The sequence below is a fragment of the Heteronotia binoei genome, chromosome 8 (assembly GCF_032191835.1).
Source record: "Heteronotia binoei isolate CCM8104 ecotype False Entrance Well chromosome 8, APGP_CSIRO_Hbin_v1, whole genome shotgun sequence".
Taxonomy (NCBI): domain Eukaryota; kingdom Metazoa; phylum Chordata; class Lepidosauria; order Squamata; family Gekkonidae; genus Heteronotia; species Heteronotia binoei.
The window spans coordinates 48,555,346-48,576,377 of NC_083230.1; the positions used below are offsets into that span (position 1 = coordinate 48,555,346).

Genomic DNA, 21,032 nt, shown 5'->3' on the forward strand with positions numbered 1-21,032 from the left:
TGCATAATACTTTCTATAAATATTTATTATTATGGGTTTTTTTGTTTTTTTTTAAATTGTATCCATAGAAAGCTTCCAGGAAATGCAACAGGCACATTCACGCCTGTGCTTGCATCAGATTCTACTCCACTGTTCCCTGTCAAGTGTCTAAACTTCTCTGAAAACCACGAATCTTAGAGTAGCCTGGCTACCAGCTTTCCAATCATTCTGGTGTTCAACAGGATCAGTGCCTGGCCCCAATATTAGCTTTACTGAGTCTGTGTTGCCAAGCTAACTGATCAGCTTAGGGTCTCAAGAAGCCTTGCTTGAACCTCCATCCTTTGCTCCTTACCTTCAGTGAGATGGGCTTTGATACATGCAGTCAGCATGGGCTGATGAATACCCTCTGTGCTGTACAAATCCTGAATCCACCTCTGGTTGCATTACATAAATTGCATTCCTGTGCACAGTTACCAAGGAATGAACAGTTTTGGATTTGCTTCTGAGTAAACATGCGTAGCAGTGCACTGTTAAAGACTAAAAAGATTGTTGTAAAAGATTCACACTCTTCAGGAGCTGTATACAAGTATAATCTAGACTTTATTGGATTATATTCTTGTGCTGAAAAACATAAGCCAGAATAACTGTTCTTAGTTCAGTTTTATCTCCTTAATATAAAATGTAATTTGTGGGTTTTGTGATATAATAAGGGATGGGAAAACTGCATTGGTTTGGTTCTAGTCCAGAAACAATAAAGATCTATTAGATTACTCCCTACTTCATTACTCTCCTTGCTGAACCTGCCCATTTGCTGGCTAGGCTTGATTAGCAAAGGAATCCTAAACAGAATTACACCCATCTACATCCATTGAAGTCAGGAGTCTTAAAAAGATGTAACTCTGCTTAGGCCTTTTTTCCTGGGGGATTGCGGTGGAACAGAGTTCCAGAACCTCATTGTAGAAACAAAATTCTCAAAAAAAAAAAAAAGTTTGCAAGTTCATGAGGAGCACCCATGTATTTCTCACACATTTCCCTCTTGAGAGTTCCAGCAGCTCTTTTTCCGGGGGCGGGGAAGCCCTGACTGCTAGTCATTAACTCCAGCTCTGCGGTCCTTGGCTTTGTGGACTGTTGAGCCTGGCATGGAGAGAAGATGTTCATGAAGATTTCCAAACACACACATTCAAAGCTGTTCTTCTACAAATCTGCAGAAATAAATTCCAGAATCCATTACTGGAATCTCATTTCTACAGCAGTCCTAAAGGTGATAAAGTTCCCTTCCCACCCCCAAAATGGTTTAACCGTCTTACTGCTTTTAGAACATTTAATCAAGTGATAAGTAAAGCATAAAGAAGTGCATTTCTCTAGCACAGTAGATGAGTGTTCTCTGAATATAAATTATGAGAAACAAATTTAATGCTAAATGTTAAAAATTCAAACTCACAAGTACAGATTTGGGTCCCCCTTCCATCTGCTTTCTTCAGTTTATTCATGAAAGTAGTTGGAGTTCTTTGCACTGTTTATTCAGAATTATTAAAAGGTTAAACTGTATCATTCAGAAAATTTGTATTTTTCAGAGACAGTCCTTGGAAACAATCCGCCATGAAATTCTCCTGCATAAGCCCTGTTAAATTAAAGAGGAATGACAGGAGAGCAATACAGTGTTGAGTCATTTCAGTGTGGCTTGCACAGGAGAATGCCTGCTGGAATGTGTTGTGATCTGTCTGATGAATTATGATTTTACTGCCGCATTTAGCTTTTTGAATTGAGCAGTACTATGTTATGATTATCGAGAGAAACATCATTAAATATCCATATAATAGAAAATCAGATTTCTCAGATGTACACTAGAATTCAAATATGAATCACATGTGTATTTTTATTTTCATATTTCATGTGTTTACTGAAGAGAACACCCATGTTTCTTGCAACAATCATAATATGTACTATTGGTGTCTTTGATTTGGCAGGTATAATGTCTCTTAATTCTGCAGTAGCAGTTGCTCCACCCCTGGGTTTCTGCTTTCCCTGGATCATGCAATCAGTTCTCTACTAGTTGCTTCATATGCACATTTTGACCTGTGGCTCCATCTAATTCCCCCCCCCCCCCCGCATCTTCCTGATCTCTAAAAAAAACAAGATTAGGAGGATGCAGGGGAATTGAAGGAAGCCATGGATCAAAATGCAGCCATGCAGTAAGTTGTGGGGGATCGATCGCTTGATCCAGGAATAGAGGCGGAGGAACTGCTACTGCAGAATGGGTCTCAGACACTTACTGAAATGTCCCAGATATCACCTTAATCTGTGGAATCACATCTGTTCTTGTGTCTCAGTTTATGATTATATTCCAGATTTGTCAAAGACCATGTTCAAATTAAAATATAATTTTTATTTTCTCAGAGTCTATTAAGAGGGTAAACAACTTTGAAATGAAACCAGGGTAGGATCCTACACTGAAGAACTTGTAGATGTTAATGTAGATTTTTCTGTCTTTTTGCCCTCATTTACATGGTTTGGAAAAGTAAAATGGTTGTTTTCAAGCAAGGACACTTGGGCATACTTCCTTGTTACTTCTGCTCCATTTTTCAGCAGATAGTCAGAGTGATGCTCTGTATAAATAAAGGCAACACAGCCTGTTTTGCTTTTTCTCTATGGAGAGGAACAGCATATGTAAGAGGCAAAATCTGGACCAGACTGAGATTTCTTACTAGGAGAGTAACCAGTTAACAGAATATAATTTGTCAGAGTTACTGGGCACTGTAAAGCTATTTTTAAATTAATCAGATGTTGTTAAAATCAATGTTGCATAATATATAAGCTGATGATTAAATTTTTAAAATTCTGAAGAGGACTGTGGGTGATAGAAGAAGAGAAAGTCAATTACATAATAACATAACCTTGTTAGTATGTACAAATTTAATTCAAATACTTTTAGAAATTCCTTTGAAATAACAACTTAAAGCATGGTCCCCTGAGAGGCCAAGAAAGTTTCCGGTCCATTTCTTTTTTAAAAAATCCAGGATTATTTTCATTTCAAAAGTGAAAATCAGGTGTGTCCCCCCCCCCTGTTTTTTGCATATTGAAAATGGACATAAATAAGAAATAAAAAATTACTTTCCAAAAACTGGATAAACTATTATTTCCTCCATCCTACACAAGTAAATTGTGGTCAAAAGAAGATTTATTAATGTTTAACAACTTTAGTTGTTGGCTAATATTTAACCATCCTTTATTTGCAAATAAAACTTCCTTTCCTGAACGATATTAAAATATTTGTAGTTTAAAATATGCAGTATAATAATATGTGCCTATGCTGTGAGTAATAGAGGTGTTGGGATCTGAATATCTACACAGCATTAGCTATTCATGATGGTCCTGATCTTCATCTTCATTGGCCACCAGTGCTTACAGGAAGGTCCATGTATTTGCAGTCTTCATTCACTTATATAGTGAAATAGTTCTAGAGCATGAAGGAGTGAGAACGGCATCCTTCAGTGACATGGACAGAGAAGCCATTGCATGCATTGGAGAGTTGAATGAGCAAGAGTGCCTGCATGGCCAAGGAGATCCTGGATGGAACTTCATTCCCCCCCACCAAAAAAAAGCCCACATGTGAAATATATTGATGCATCCATTACATTGAAGATGCTCCCATGAAGCTGAACTGAGAAGATCAACAATATTCCTAGATCATTTATGCTCTAAAAACCGTTAATGTATGCTTTTTCAGATATCCATATTTTAAATGCCAATAGTTTATTTGTGATTGACCATGTTTCACAGATGCTACCAGAAACTTTTAGGCCAAAATACCGTGTACAGAGCTCTTTTTAAAAAAATTCTAATGTGATGAAACCTCCTAGATACTTAGCAAAAGAGTCAGCCATCTACAGTTTTCAGTAATTTGACTGCCTTTTTAATTGTAGCTTATTTATAATTGGAAAAGGAGGAGGAGGGAACGAGGGAAGAAAAATGTTTTAAAGGATGTTGCCTCTTGCTTTCATGTGATTTTGTTTCTAAGGGCTCTAATTAGTTGGGCTGATAGATGTTGGCTTGGAAACATTGCTTAGCCTCACATGTTACCACTGTCTGGGGACATCCAAGCTTCTTTTAAGGAGTAAATAGCACAGCACTATCTTGACTTTGGTTGTAGTATCAGTTTGCTTGGCTCTTGCACTACTAGAGTGCTATTTTCACTACTTGAGTGTGTTGGTACAAAAAAAGGGAGTGCAAGATTTGTAGAACAGCGAAGGATAAAAATTGTGCCCTTGGTGTTAACAATGTGCCTTTCATTATGAACAATGCCATGTTGTGAACTATGTAACCCTTTGTTTCTTTAACCCTTTGAATGAGGTGTTATGTAGTCAGGTTGAAAATCTATTTTAATGACTATGCCTGTCTTAAATATATCCACAATGAGCACAATCTGCTAGGCAGTTTTCTGTGCATGTCCCAGTGAATTGCATGGTAGTTCTTCAGTGTTTTTGGCTGACTCTCACGCATATCACTTGGGCTTGAGTGGAAGACTGTTCTGGTAGATCTGTCCCATATTTTCAAAGCCTTAATATAAACCATAAGGCAATCATACTACTTCACTGAAGGGGGATAGGATATTGTTATGTAGGAATTTGCAGACTTCTTCAGGGGTTAAAGATGGCACTTCATAGTAGTTAGTTGTTACCTTAATGTCAGACTGATTTTTTAAAGAACTATTTTTTGTTATGACAGTACTAGACAGAATCAACTGTATTTGTAAAAAAGGAAAAAATTACCTCAAGAACTGTTTAATTTTATAGTGTGAATAATCCCAGGGCATTTGGTATTATCCAAAGTGCATTCCTTTTCTATGTGCCTGGCTCCAATAAATGAAGCCAGGGATTTTTACAATTTGGGTGCAAGGCACTTACTGCCACTTTTATCCTGGTGGGTGGTTTGGGGTCACGAAGGATTTCTGAAGAATGTTTTTTAAAAAAAACAATCACAGAAAAATGCTTCAGATATAAGGCACAGCCCTTGAATGGCTAGTGCCAGGCAGCTTCCGTTGATGAGAATGGGGCTTGCAAGTACCACTGAAACCATATGCAAGTACCATTGAACAGAATGGACACTGCTCAGCAATGATGCTGTGGCATTATGCCTATTGGTAGCAACAGGCTCTGTTAGACTCTTTAGGCAAGTGTCAGATCTCTTTGATTCTGTCTGTTTTTCATAAGAATTTTTTTCCTATCATAGACAGGTGGTAAATACAAAGTGAACATTATAAATAAAAGATTTTTATGTCAGTAAAGGCTTTAATATGCCCACTTGAAATGTATTTAAATAACAAAAACATTTGTAAATTACATTGTTTCTAGGGCCTTGTATGTCTGTGCTACAAAATACAAGGTAACATGAAAAGTCATTGCATTTACCCAGCTCAACTGCTACAATTATGTCTAAGGTGTATCTTGGTTTGGGTTTTGTTTTTGTTTTTAAATGAGCAACGACTTAGACACGTAACTATAATATGCTGCAACTGTGTGTACTGAAAACATGTGAAAAAATGACTGAATGTGGATTGTGTATATATGTATGTGAAATTTTATGTGAGATGCTGCTGTCATAGCCACTTCACATTAGATATGTTGTAGTGGACTTTAATCGTAGTGGCCAGTTCTATGATACTGAAGTATTGTACAGCTGATGGCAGGGGTTAAGACTGTTTTAGTGAACATTTGTTACATTTATTGTTGTGGCCAGAGATCATTTCAGAATAAAATTTTATGTCCTACATTTCTTGTGAGTTTGGAGTGTTTTTAAAAATCCTTATTGAAAGTACAAAAATTGTCTAGCTTATCATTTTAGAGAACTGTTTAAAAACACATGGGTACTGATTCTGAAAATAAAGTATTCAGGGGAAAAAGTGGGAGAAGCTATTAAAGAGATAGCACTTCTGTCACGTACAAATCGATGCTAATACTTACCCTTGCAGCTGCTGGCTCCATAACCACCATATCCCCTACTTACTAACCCAGTCCTCGCTTAGGCTTCTGTTTGACTGTGATCTGATCTTCAGAATAATCAGGAGTACCCTCTGAGTTGATTTAAATGCTGTACTTTCATGTGTGCACTAAAAGTACAGTCCTAAACAGAGTTACACCTTTCTAAGTTCTTCGAAGGTTTTAAACCAGGGGTGGCGAAATGGTGACTTGGGAGCCACATGTGGCTATTTCATATTATGGGGCCCTTACCGTCCTGCTGGCCGGCTTGGAGAAGGCTCTTAAATTGCTTCTCCAAACCAACCCCAGTAGCAGCTTAGAGAATGCCTTTAAAGTTGCTTTCTTTCCACATCTCCCTCCCCCCATCTATCTGCCTTCCTTCTTGTCTTGTGGCTCTCAAACATCTGATGTTTATTTTATGGGGCTCTTACATTAAGCAAGTTTGGTCACCCCTGTTTTAAACTCAGGTTTCAAGTTTGGTGACAACCATTAGTGACCATTATTGCTTTCTGTAAAAGCAAGAAATGTTATGGTCTATTAGTATTTATCAACCTGGTGTGATGCCCCTTCTCAACTCACACAGTGACTACCACCCTCTGTAATCTCTTTCTGTCATTCAGGGTTTGAAGTAGGTCAGGCCACCATGCATAAGTAGCCTTCTTATCTCTTCTAAAATGTATAGGGAGCCATGACTATTTCACCTTTCAGGTGTTCTCTCACTGACACATCAGACAAGATAGCCCAGCCTGCTTTAATACTGTCCCCTCAAACACTTCATGGAGTTATTGGGACTGGGGACTCAAACATAGTTTCATTCACATGCTACCAACATTTATTAATTTCCTAAAATATATATAAGCTGACATCTTAACTTTTGTGTATGCGTGTGTTTCTTTCACGTTTCTTTCTCTGAGAAACAGCTCACAGGATTAAACAAGCAAGGGATTTACTTTTATTTATGGTTTGAACATAAAGGCCATTGGTGCATATGCCTGGGACTGCCTCTCTCAATATGTCCCCAGGTACTCAGGTATGTCACTCAGGTACTAAAAATCTGATGGTTCTCAGCCCAAGAGAAATCCAGCTGTTCTTGACCAGGACCTGTTGGAACTCTCTGCTGGAGAATATCCATGCCCTGCGGGATTTGCTACCATTCTGCAGGGCATCACTGAGAGCAGTGGTGGGACAGCATATAGTCTGGTGCTCTTGAGTTTCTCTCCTGCCCCCTTACCTGCTCTAGAAGCTTGAGGAGCTGCAATTTAATTCCAAATTAACCACCATCTGGAACTGTTTTAATTATCAACTGTATTGTGTTTTAATATTAATTTAAATTATTTGCTGTAGGTTGTTTTTAATCTTGATGTAAGCCACCCTGAGCCTTGTTCTCAGAGAAGGGCAGCCAGAATGTCTAAATAATAAATAATTCTGAAGAAAATAAAGGAAATGTTACAATTTTTCTTTTCCATTGAACTTGTGAACTGTTCCAGCAGTTGGGATCATTTGTTATAAACTGACTTTTCTTTCCAGTTAGATTTAAGCTGCTCTTTGCCATGGCTTCACTCAGACAAACATACTGTCTCTTCTCCCACTCCCTAGCTGCCATCTCCCAGCTGCTATTTTCCAATCATCTCTCACTAACATTCCATCAACTCTTATTGGTTGCCCCTAGGGAGACATGGAACCTAACCTGCCCATCACACCTGGCAACAAGCAAAACTGACTTGTGTAGATGCTTCATTCAGTCATCAGTAGGTAATGCAAAGAAGCAAAATAGTGTCTTTGCAATTTGTTAACTGTTGGTGAAAATCTAGATAATCACAATCAATGCCATGATCTATAGGATTATATGCTATGGGCATGATTTCAGTTATTAACTTCTTGCTGTCTTCCTCAAAATCATATACTAACTAGGAATAAGGCACATTGTGAAGAAAAAATACAGTGGGCTCTATAAAGAGGCTCTGGGTGAGTGCCCCCCCCCACCCATGCTGCCTTCCCACCCACCCAAGTGAAGGCATTCACTCCCCCCCCCCACCTCATGGGGAGCTGATCTGTGTCATCTGGAGAGCAGTTGTAATGCTGAGTGATCTCTAGCTCTCACCTGGAGATTAGCAATAGTGGTCCCCCAGGAGGAAATGGCATCCCAGCAGTGCCAAGCTTTGCTGCCTAGTTGCGTTATGGTGGTGGCTCCCTGGCTATTTTGGCAGCCTCCGGAGGCTGTGTGTGCTGGGAAGCTGTATGTGTGGGCTGTTTCTGGAAGCAGTCGTGAGGCCTTTTGTGAGGCCGCAGTAGAGCAGCAGTCCTTTCTGAGGCTGGTTGACAAAGAAGACAGAGAACATCGGAGATGTTCTGTCTTTGGGGTAAGAGATGGGCCTTTTTTGTAGCAGAAACTCATTTGCATATTAGGCCACATACCCCTGATGTAGCCAATCCTCCAAGAGCTTACAGGGCTCTTAGTACAGGGCCTACTGTAAGCTCCAGGAGGATTGGCTACATCAGAGGGGTGCAGCCTAATATGCAAAGGAGTTCCTGCTACAACAAAAGCCCTGAGTAAGACTGTCTTGGTGGTTTGTTTAACATTCCTGGGCCTGCAGTAGGTGGGGGCAGGGGAGTCAGCCAATGGGAGGCCAGAGACTGTGCCAGATGCTTCATTAGCCAGTAGTTGATATCCCACATCCAACCAATGAGGGAGCTGGGATTTGCCACCATGAAAGGGGAATTATATATAAAAGATATGACAGCATATACTTTTCCCATGTAAAATGGACGAGACAGAAGATATACTCAAGCAAATGCTAAATACCGGTAAATATGGTTGATGAGATTTTGCATCTATTTCCTGTGTCAATATCAATGGAAATTATAAACACTGCACTCCACCCAGAGTAAATCTGCAAGAAAAAAAGTTACTTGAATTTCCCCTTTTTAAAATTATTTGAGATAGAGTACTCATTTGAAAGGAAATTTGCTGTTGGAAGAATAAGTGTTGATTCTAATGGGATTATTTGCCAATAAGAACTGCATCCTCAGAGTCCTTTTGTTTTTGTTAACAGAAACCAAATATTGACCATTTTCTCCATCACTAGCCCCACACGTTTTCTAGCTCCAGGCCAAATGTTGCCTGGACAGAGGTGTTGAGGGCCGGATCTCACATAAATTTGATCTTCTCAGGCTGGGCCATGTGTGTCATAAAATGTAATGCTAGGTAGCAGAGATATAAACTTTATAAAGGACACAGACAAGCACAAAGACTTTTAAAAAAAAACTTTAAATAAAACATGCTTAAAACATTAGCACTTTTGCAATATTTTGTTTATTTTACAGTCTCTGATAACTGACCCCTCTTGCACTGAATTATTGCATCAAAATCTGGAGACAATGTCTGTAGCTATCTTGAGTGTGCTGTTCAGGTGATGTTCGGGTGTGTATCTCTGTAAGTTGCAAATCTACTTTTGATTTACCAGAAATCTCATGGCCAATGCTTTGAGCCTAAGATCCAGAGGAAAACATGAAATGGCTGGCCATTGCAACCTTTTGTACATAAATTGCTTCAGCCAATGGAGAAAATAGAGGCTTTGCTTTGTAGCTTGATTGAATAAACCTGTCAAAGCAAGCTGTGATGCTGAAGGAAGCAAGAGAGGAAGGAAGCAGGCAACAGTGAATTGCTTGTGGGCCTGATAAGAGCCCTCTGGGGACCTGATTTGGCTCCCGGGCCACATATTTGACACCCCTGTTTTAAGGCTTCTCTTCCTTCACCTTCAATATTTTGTCCTTTTTTCTTCATTTTACAGTGTTTCTCAGCCTAGCCTTCTTTTGTACAAACTCTTTGCTTGCCTTCCTTTTTTGCTCCTTCGTTAGCCCATGTCAGAAAGTCTTAAGTAGCATTTTAATACAAACAAAAAAGTGGCAGGATGAGGTGGGGGAAGGGGAATTAAATGCCATCCATGCTGTTATTTTTGTCTTAAGTAATATCACTTGCTCAAATAGGTTGAAATTTCTCACTTTGTTTTCAGTATAATATGGCAGAAGTGTAATTAACATTGATCATAATTCATAATGTTATTATGCAGCTTTTAAAGAGAAAGAACAAATGTCCTGGAGGTCAGAGGTAACATTATTTATGCCATTTATTTTGAGGGAGAAATAAGATATATCGTGCCAGTTTTAATACAACCTAGAGGTAACCCCAAGATATTTGCTGTTGGGAGAGGGGGGTTCCACTTACTTACAAGGAAAGGTTGGGAGTTTTCAATAGCCCATGTTTCTAATCTTGTCATTTTGTGAGATTTCAAATATTAGACTTTATTAAATATGGATGTTTTTGCTTCTATGTATTGAAACTTGTAGTGGAGTCTTGAGAAAGGGAGGATACTTCTTTACACACAAACATGCCCTACTTCTAATATTCAAAGAACTTTGCAGCATTTCAGATATCTTGCCTTCACTGTCTTCTCTAGCCTAACCCTTAAGATGTATAGAAATAAATGGTGCTTAGTTTAATAGGCCTTATACATAAGATAGCAGCCTATAAAAGATGATTCCCATTTGATAGATTTATGAATACAAGCTTAGGCAGCGTGCCTGGGTCTTCCCTCTGGTATTCCTTGGTGGTTTCCATCCAAATACTGACCACGGTTGACACTGTTTCCAAGACCTGACAAGGTTGGGCTATCCTGGGCTAACTAAGTCTACTGATAATCAATAGTTATTTAAATTTTTTATGTTGGGGGGAAAATCTTACTATGCTGGTCAGCTGCTGTGAAAGTATAATTGTCATTTACATAATTATTATTGTTAGCTTAATGTGCACAATGTTTAAACAATACTGCTGCAGTGGGAGGAGACTTCTGCTTTAGTGTCAAGGCCTGTGATGGGAATGCGATAGCATGCTCAAGCTAGAAATGTTTTGTCTTTCAGGAATTCATTACAGGGAGTCTTGCTCCTGTTTGTAAATATACTGTATGATGTATTAACAATAGAAATGGAATTATTTTGGGCAAGTTTATTATTACACTGAATAAGCTTCTCTGGCTGTGATTGCCACATGTAACAAAGAAGACATCTTTGGAAGGAACTATTAAAAATATGGCCCTACAAGCATCTGCTTTTGTAAATTTTTATTTTTCTTTAAATACTGGTTAACCAGAGCTATTTTCCACACACATGCAAACCAAGATTCTAAACCTAAATTTAATCCCGGCATAGAATCATAGTTTTGGGGGGAGGAGAATTAACATCAGCTAACCTATTCCTGTATTCCTATACCATGATTAACTAGAGTTAGTTCATAACTGCAATTCTCCATGTAAAATGAGAAGGCAGAAGAACAAGATACACAGTAGCAATGCCACATGCAGATCCTTACTTATTGTTGCTTAAAAGTGGCCTCTGAATGTAGCCTCTCTGTCTTTCGTATCTCAGACATGTACTCTCAATGAGTGTATTCTCTGGGGCGATAGAGCCATCGTTAGCTGATCACACCAAGTCCAGATGCAAATAAATCAAAGCCAGACCTCACATACTTTTGTTAAACAAGATCAAATTTTTTCTTACCATCCCAAAGTCCAAAATGCAAAACCTGCCTGATCCTGAGAAAAACATTGTTATTGACTTTTACTCTCTGAAAAGTGCTTTCCATTCATTTTTATTGGTCAAACCCATTCACTTTCCATCCTGACATAAGAAGTGTTCACATAATGGTATATTTGTCATCTTTCAGCAAAATTCTGCCCTGTCTCTTTGGAACAGGATGTACAAATAGCAAGGTACTTTTTCTTCGGAAACAGTACTCTGTTTTCCCTTTTTCATGAGTTCTGTATGCTTAAACAAATTCTAGAATTGGACTAGATTAGGGTTACTATATTTTGAAAAGCAAAGAAAGAGGACATATTTTCCAACTGACTACTTCAGTCAAGTGATCACTCTGACAAATCTCATTTTAAATACCCCTACTATTTAAGCTGTGGTGATTGCTGCTAACTAGGAATATTCCTAACCTTCCAACCCAAAAAGAGAACATTTTCTCCATTTAAAAAAAATAGCCCAAAAGAGGACAGACACACAAAAAATGAGACATGTCCTTTAAAAAGAGGACATCTGGTAAACCTAGACTAGATGCTCAACTAAGCAGCTATGGGGTAAGATCTGCAGCATTAAGATACTATAAAGTCATGTAGGGAAACATGGGAAGTAGATTGTCATGTGATGATGAGAAAGATCCTTGAACACCCCTCCCAGTAGAGTGCTGCTTGATTCATTATCTGGGGAAGGCTTCCCCACATACAATTTTTTCTCTTTCTCTGAAGCCAGCCTCTAGAACTGGTCTGGAGGAAGTAACTGGGGTCCATCTGCTATTGGTGTTTTAAACAACATAATACAAAGAAAACTGAGGTCTTCTGGACTATCTATTTTTCACTACCAGGTAACACACAGCAAAATATTTTCAAATTTCATAAACAGGGATAAGCTTGCACAATATATCAGCTTACTCAAATAAGCGCTGGATGTGCAAAACAAGTAAGGTTTTAAAAGGGATGTGCTTTGATTACTGATAGCTGCTGCATTGCTGACATAAAACAGTTATAACCTGGGATTAGCTGAAAGTGACAAATCTTTAGCGAATAGATAAATAACTAATTTAAATGCATTGTACTGGAGAGGTTAGAAGCAAAGGAAGCCTGTCTGAAATGATAATTGTTCAGTAGTTCCAAGATTTCTGCATCAAAGTAAATATAAAAGAATGTGAGTGGGTAAAATGCCAATTTGCCCTTGATGGAAAGGTATGCATAACTGGGCAAAGGCACTGAAAAAATAAGAGCTAGGTCTAAATTTTAAAAAGGATATAAAAATCTCATAAGAATGGAAGTAAAAACTGCCTCTTGAAGGATTGTCTTTCTGCCTATGAAACTGTATTGCATACAAGATCCAATTAGAGTTCCTTCCTATTGGTACTCTCCATTGAATTTATCTATCTGGCCAGTCCTTATGTTTCTTCTTTTTTGGCAGCAATGCTGGTCCTTTGGCATCGTCTTGCTGAGGAAATAAGACAGGCCTCAACATAGGTGTTGCTTCATAAATGTTTAAGTTCATGTTGTTAAAATGGCCTTTTGGTGGTGACTAAAGATTATGTGGCAAAGGAAGGCAGTGTGGTATAGCCAGGTCTCAGAAACTAAGCAAGGTCAGTACTTGGCTGGGGGACTACCAAGAAAGTTTCCCTAGAGGAAGGCAATGGCAATCTGCTTCTGCTTGTCACTTGGCTTGAAAACCGTTTGCTGGGATCACCAACCACGTCAGCTGAGACTTGATGGAACATGCATATATAGAAGGTGTTATGCCAAAAGCCATAAGCACGCTTTATGGTGGTTACTGTTCCTTTCAAAATTGGATCAATGCATGGTTTTAATGTCTTTGTTGCTTGTTTGGGAGTCACTTTGTGTCACCATAGATAGTGGGAAAGGCAGGATATAAATGGTTTAATGAAGAAACAAAAATACATATACTTAATCCAATAGCAACCATATTCTAAACTATTTCAAAAACAGGCAACCTAAACAGCATGACAATAATATCATCTGGGAATTGTATATTATCTGTATTTGGTCCTGGGGACTTCATTTCCTACCAGCTGCTGTCCCATGCTCTGGACCTTCTGTGAGAGAGTTACCTGTAATTTCCTCTGTATGTCTGCCAAACAGTGTTTACCTGTAGCAGGGTTGCCAGCCTCCAGATGAGGCTTGGAGATCTCCCACTTTTACAACAGATCTCCAGCTGGCCAAGATCAGTTCCTCTGGAGAAAAAGGCTGCTTTGAAGGGTGGACTTTATGGCAGGGTTTCCCAAACTTTTCTTTCCCATGGCCCAGTTATTTTTACACTTCTCCTTCATGGCCCACTAAAATTTGAGGGTGGAGCCAGGAGACTTTGGGGGTGGAGCTGGGAGACAGGAATTATGTCATTTCCTGTGGTGTCAAGGACCAAGTGATGTCACTTCTGGGGCACACTGAACCAAAATTCCACCTTTCCCTGTGATGTCACTTTCAGGGCACTCCCCCAAACCTGCCTCTTCTTCAGAAGTAAATTCATTTTCAGAAAAATCTCTCTGAAACTCATGCTGAGCCAAAATGGGGGTGGAAAGTGGGCGGTCCTCTCTTTTCACCCCCACACCTGCATGCACCTATCTGTTTGTGTATTCTTCTCCAGCTTGCAAACACTCCTAATGTCCATGTTCAATTGCCTGCACCACCTACACATCCCTTCCTCAACAGCACTGGCCAGTGTATGCAGTTGGGAGTGCTGTTGCCATTGCCATCAGGAATGCCAGCACTGTGTACCACCCGCACTGAGCTCTGGCAGCTGCTCTGCCTCAAAATATGCTGACACATTTAGTAGGCTCTTCCTTCAGTTGCTACTACTGGAACCCTGACTCAAGCTACAACCAAGCTTGTTTGGTTTCAAGAAAATCTTTTGACAGCTATTTTTCATACTTTTCTTTGGTTGAAACAAAGGGAAATTGCTGTGAAAGGTAGCAGAGAATTGTACTCAATTAATTAATTTCAAGTTATGAAGTTCATATAAACTTTTCTGCAGTTATCCCAAAAAGGATATTTATGAGGGACTTGCAGCTTTTTACTGGCTGTGTTTCCCATGCCTTTAAAAGCAACCTGTTGTGCAGATACTTAGCAAGTGAACTACTTTAGTCCTTTTTAATATCTACAGGAGGAGTTTAATTTTGGTGTCAGACAGCTGTTAAAAGCAGGACCAGTAAAATGGTGCCAAGTTCATAGTACCATCTCTTCCAGTGCTATTGAGAAATACCGCAGTAATCTCCAATAATCTCTTTCTGTCCCACATCTCTTACACTCACACAGAAATCTCATAGAAGGCCACCTGGCTACAACTAGGGGTACCAGCTTTTCATTGGCAGAGCTCCTATGTCTGCAACAACAGTATGATGAACAGAAAAGTTTCATCCAGTAAAAAAGGAAGGAAGGAAGGAAGGAAGAAAGAAATGGAAGGAAAAGAAAAGAAAAGAAAAGAAAGAAATGGAAGGAAAAGAAAAGAAAAGAAAAGAAAGACATTGAAAGAAAGAACATAAACATAAGAGGAGCCATGTTGGATCAGGCCACTGGACTATCCAGTCCAAAATTCCTTCATACAATGCCCCAAAAGCACCAGAATGTCCACCAGTGGGGCCAGGGCACTAGAAGCCCTCCCACTGTTGCTTCCCCCACCCCCAGCACCAAGAATACAGACAGAGCATCACTTGCAGAGAAAGGAAGAAAGAAAGAAAGAAAGAAAGAAAGAAAGAAAGAAAGAAAGAAAGAAAGAAAGAAAGAAAGAAAGAAAGGAAGGAAGGAAGGAAGGAAGGAAGGAAGGAAGGAAGGAAGGAAGGAAGGAAGGAAGGAAGGAAGGAAGGAAGGAAGGAAGGGCAAAGTAAAAAAAAAAATGCCTTTCTCACCATCAGATGACCCCAGCCAGCAAAAATTCTGCCTATGTTTGATTAAAAAAAAATAGCTACTGGAATGCCCACTCCCCGTCCCTCCCGGCTGAAAAAAACACACACACCCTTCTTTGCCACCCAGGCCTCCCGGGGAAATCTCCCCAAAAGAACATACTGCAAGGCACATGAAAGCTCATACCTTGAAGAACACTTCATGGAACTAAAGTGCCAGTGGATGCTAACTTTTCTCTCAAACACTGGGAGCGGGGGATAAGGAAGGAGAGGCAGCCCAGCTCCTCTCTGCACAGCACAGAGACAGGGCGGGGCTAGCTTTGATGGGGGTGGGGCTAGCTTTGGCTTTTCTTGTGACCCTGTAGTGAGGCTTCCGTGGCCCAGTACCGGGTCATGACCCTGCAAATGAGAAACACTGATCTATGGCATTATACCATGCTGAGGTCCCTACGCTCTCCAAACCCCGACCTCTCCCACATCCAAAGTCTCCAGGTATTTTCCAACACAGACCTGGCAACTCTAACCTGTAGTGATAAATATAAGTATAACCAACAAGCATTATCAGTCTTGGTAATGGTAGTTGTATGATAAGTTGTTTCCTCTTGATAAAAAGTTTCCACTGAACTATTTAAATTAACACGATACAAAGACTGAATTTCATCCAGTGAGTTGTTCTCATTGTCTTTATCTGGGAATGAGATTTAATAATGGTAGTCGATAGGTCTCTAATTGTGGTGGGGAGAGAAGAAAGTTTCCTTATGTCCATGCAACTAGCCTTTTAAAAATGCTAAAGGGACCTTCTTCACAAAAGAGAAGACGCTGAAGTGGGAGGCTGATTCCCTCCTAGTCCATGCATTGGTTAAGTTCAAGCATTAGCCAAGATCATGCAATAAGTAGTTATTGTCTAGAATACTACAATGTGTGTTCCATATGGATATCTTTAAAACAAGTCAGAAGTACCTGCTGGCATAAAATGGATGTAAGTGGAAGAGAGTGGGTCTTTCTAACCTGGTTTGTTTGCACAGACTGTAAAGTGTGCTCACTATAAAGAGCTAGTTTGGTGTAGTGGTTAAGTGTGCGGACTCTTATCTGGGATAACTGGGTTTGATTCCCCACTCCTCCACTTGCACCTGCTGGAATGGCCTTGGGTCAGCCATAGCTATTGCAGGAGTTGTCCTTGAAAAGGCGGCTGCTGTAAGAGCCCTCTCAGCTCTACCCACCTCACAGGGTGTATGTTGTGGGGGGAGAAGATATAAGAGATTGTAAGCTGCTCTGAGTCTTTGATTCAGAGAGAAGTGTGGGTATAAATCTGCAGTCTTCTTCTTCTATAATTGTAAAGCTCTCAACTGCTTGGTTTCTGCATGTCTATGGGTGTATTTTCTTCTACTGCATACTTCCTCATCCCTGTTCTGTCATTTAACCATGTTAAATTCTAAGTAAAAGGTAAAGGTAGTCCCCTGTGCAAGCACCAGTTGTTTTCGACTCTGGAGTGACGTTGCTTTCACGTTTTCACGGCAGACTTTTTACAGGGTGGTTTGCCATTGCCTTCCCCAGTCATCTACACTTTCTCCCCAGCAAGCTGGGTGCTCATTTTACCGACCTCGGAAGGATGGAAGGCTGAGTCAACCTGGAGTCGGCTACCTGAACCAGCTTCTGCTGGGATCAAACTCAGGTCATGAGCAGAGGGCTTCGACTGCAGTACTGCAGCTTTACCACTCTGTGCCACAGGGCTCTTACTAAAATTGTAAGTAGAAGAGACTTATCTATAAGTTTGCACTTGTTCTAGAATCCTCTTCCTACAGAAGTTAGAATGTCCTCCTCTCTAGGTAACTCATTTAAGAAAGTTCTTTTCTCTCAATCCACTAATGTTAAATGACTATATTGTGTTTTTTTTAAAAAATCATTGATTTTAACAGTATTTTGTATGTCACTCTAAGCTTTCCTCAGGCTGAAAAGTTGACTAAGAAATTGTTTGAATAAAGTTGCTTGTACTTTGAATAATGTTGCTTTTACTTAACAATTAGATTGTGGGGGGGGGGGGAGGGGAGTTTACCACATTTCCAAAGAGCAGCTATGTTAGTGCAGCATTGCATTGTTCTCTGCAAGTGTCACTGAATGTCATGTTCCAAACCTGAGGGACCACATCCCCATATGATTCTTCATGTTCTCCAAGATATCTTAATATGTGAGTGACACTGGGAAAGTTGGCTGGTAAGTAGTGCTGGTTTAAGAGATTTTGCTGCCTGTGATAGGCTCAAAATGGCATCCCACCCTCCATCTATACTGACTACTCCTCTCCCTGAGTATTTACTCAACCCTTGTGTGTGTACTCTTGCTGCCACATACTGCTACCTCTCTGTGGTACAAGCAAGGAAACCCGAAGGCTCACAGCTGTAAATTACTGGCAAACAACAATTTTACAAACTTGTGAATATAATTATTTAGAAATGCCAAATGTGCAGAATAAACAATAAAACCAGTTTCATATGTGTTTGCTCTTCCTGTCTTCACTTTGACCCAGCAAACTCCCGGTGAAACTGGGAGATGACAAAACAGCAGTTCAAAACAAGTTCAACTCCACTGCAATCATTTCAGTGACCAGAAGGAAAACCAGTGCCCTTCTTCAGAGATTGTCAATGGCATCAAGGCTGAACCCCAATTCTCTAAGTTAATCACGGGGCTGCAGGCTGGAGCCAGCTGTTTCACATGGAGGCTTCATCATACGAATATCTGGGGTTGAGCTACAAAAAGTTAAGAGTAAAGCTGACAGAGTGTATCGAATTGAGAAAATCTTAGCCTCCAAAGGCAGGAGGAAGAGAAAACAGCATCTAGTGAAGTGGCTAGGGTGGCCTGATAAATTTAACAGCTGGGTTCCTGCTTCTCAACTCTATGATCCTATATAGGAAAAGCAATGGCTGACAGCGGCTTCTTTATCGCGCTCCCTAGCAACGCTTGTGCAAGTGTTTTTCCACAGAACACTACAGTGGCCTTTACCACCCATCTAGCACCGTCACTGGACCTTCCAAGGGCCTGGAAGGTTGGGCTTGTGGAAATACAGTATCCTCACAGCTGGAAGACCCTCACTGAAGATTCCACCATTGTAATAGCTACCAAGGAGAAACAATGGAAATACAGATTCAGTAGCGGCTATTATAAAAGTATTCCTGACCTGGTGGTGAAACTGAACAACATCATACAGTCACATTTCCCCCCCCTGAACGAAGCATGGACTATGACCCACAGTATAGGAAGATTGGTCTAAGAGCACTGTCTACTTATACCTTTTCAGCTTCTAAAGAATTGGCTCACCTTTTAGGGGTACCCCCAGATAAGGCAATCCAAAATATAAACTTTACAGCAGACATCACAGAGGAGTTCAACACTTTGTACATTTACACAGACATTGTGGATCACCAAATTGTGGGTGATGCATATGTTCCATTACTGCGCTGTATCACTGTGCAAGGGGAGACTGGCGACTGTATCAATAATATCTATGACAAGCCACACTATATTCCTGTGAATAAGCACCACATAGACACCATCACTATTGAAATAAAGATGGACCAGAACAAGAACGTGCCATTCCAGTTTGGTAAGGTGATCGTGAAGCTTCACTTTCGTCCGCAGAAAAGCCTGGGCTGTTAAGCACACAAACATGGTCATCTTTAAAAGCTATGGGGATCCTGACCTCTATGGGAATTACTACAAGAACCAAGCTGGCTATGCTCTTCCTGGTTACCATGGTGCCCCAGTTATGTATGGGGCTGGGGTAGGTGGAATTTTCCAGAGCCTTTTCAGAAAAGCTGTCCCTCTTTTGAGAAGGGGGTTTGAACTCATGAAGCCCCATGTGAGAACCACCACCAGAAATATAGCCAAAGATGTAGTAGGTCATGTTTCTGGCACTGTTCTAAATAAAGTGAGTCCCCCTATGCCACAAGAGGGCTCAGGCCTCATGTACCCTAAAAGACAGCGTGGAATTAAAAGAAAGGCATTGAGGGTGCAACTGATTGGCCCACCAGGCCCCTTTAAAAGAAAAGCTGTGAAGCACAAAGTCCCTCAGAAGCAGAAGGCCAAGAGAAGGGCAGGAAGACGTCTCTTGAGCCCCCGAGATATATTTTAAACAGCAATGGCTTTTATTCACAGCGGGTCAGAAGAATGCACCAAATCTGAACTGGACCTATTCCAAATAGCCCCTACGCAAACCAGCATGGAGAGATGTCTATATATTGAAGTTCCTCCCCTGGCTGCTTTGTCAGAATCAGCGCCACTTGACTTTTTCATTGCTAGAAATGGAGAAGATTATTTGGATTTAAATAATACCCTGCTTTACCTGTGCTGCAAAATTGTGAAAGAAGATGGGACAGACCTTGACAGAAATGCAAGGGTTAGTCTGGTGAATTACCCTATCGCGTCCATCTTTAGCCAGCCGGATGTGACTCTGGGAGGCAGGCTCATCACGCAGTCGCATAACGCATATCCATATAGAGGGTTTATAGAAGCTGTACTGAATTACAGCAATGATACTCTGAACACTCAGTTCTCTGCAGGTCTGTTTTACAAAGACACAGCTGCTCAACATGAATCAACTGCCCTGGATAGAGACAACAAAAGGTTTGTTAAAAGAGCAGCTCTAGCGGCTGAAAGCAGAAAAATAGATTTGCTGGGTCAGCTTCACAGTGACCTGTTTTTCCAAGAAAAACTGCTCTTAAATAGCGTGGATGTCAAAATTAAACTGACACGCAGTAAAGATGCTTTTTGCCTCATGGCGGATGATTTAAACAGGGGTTGCAAATTAAACATCTTGTCTGCTTCCCTTTTTGTCAAGAAAGTCAGAGTAGCCCCGGGTGTCCATTTAGGCCACACAGAGGCGCTCTTCACAGCTAATGCCAAATATCCTGTGGACCGTGTGGGCATCAAAGTGTTTAGCATCCCTGCAGGAAGTTGTGTCAGCAACCAAGAGAATTTGTTTTGGGGGCAATTACCCAAGCTGCTGGTTATTGAATTGGTGGATAACGAGTCCTTCAGCGGGGCCCATAATAAAAACCCATTTAACTTTAAGCATTATGACATCAATTTCTTTGCTCTCTACTTGGATGGAGAACAAGTACCCACAAAACCACTGCAGCCAGACTCTGAAGGTGGAAACTGCATGAGGGGATACATGCAGCTGGTTCAGGCTGCTGCAAAGCATATGAAAGACAGATCTTTGTTAGTAAACCGCGAGGAGTTTGCACAGGGCTACATGCTATTTGCATTTGATCTTTCCCCAGATCAGGAATATGCAGTAGTTATAACTCTCTTTCTTCTCCCCCTCTGTTCATTATAACCATCATAATTAAGCTCAGGGTTCCATGAAGATGAATTTCGGCATTACTCTGCATGAGGTTTGACATCTGATTTATAAACTGATCAGCAGGAAAGCCACCTGCAGCTGTCCTTAGAGAATGCAGGGGATTGCTTAGCCCCATGCCATCGATATGGAGCTGCACTAAATCACCATCCTGGACTCTGGCTCTCATATCGTTAAGAAGGCCCTGAATAGCTTCCTGTATTGCCTTTTGTATGAGGGCGAGGTGGCTTAACTGCTCTAAGTTTACAAACCTGAAGGCCTCTGAATACTGCTCCAT

At 40.6% G+C, this 21,032-nt stretch overlaps 1 protein-coding gene across 1 annotated transcript; it reads left to right on the plus strand.

Annotated features, from left to right (window-relative positions):
* The first annotated feature begins 19,531 nt into the window (after window positions 1-19,531).
* Window positions 19,532-20,731, plus strand: LOC132575714 (uncharacterized protein F54H12.2-like). The gene has a single exon (XM_060244406.1). It carries the CDS (start codon window positions 19,532-19,534, stop codon window positions 20,729-20,731), a length of 1,200 nt encoding a protein of 399 aa, XP_060100389.1.
* Window positions 20,732-21,032: the final 301 nt, after the last annotated feature.

Coding starts and splice junctions, on each gene's coding strand:
- LOC132575714 (XM_060244406.1), top strand. CDS start 19,532: ATGGCTTTTATTCACAGCGGGTCAGAAGAATGCACCAAATCTGAACTG.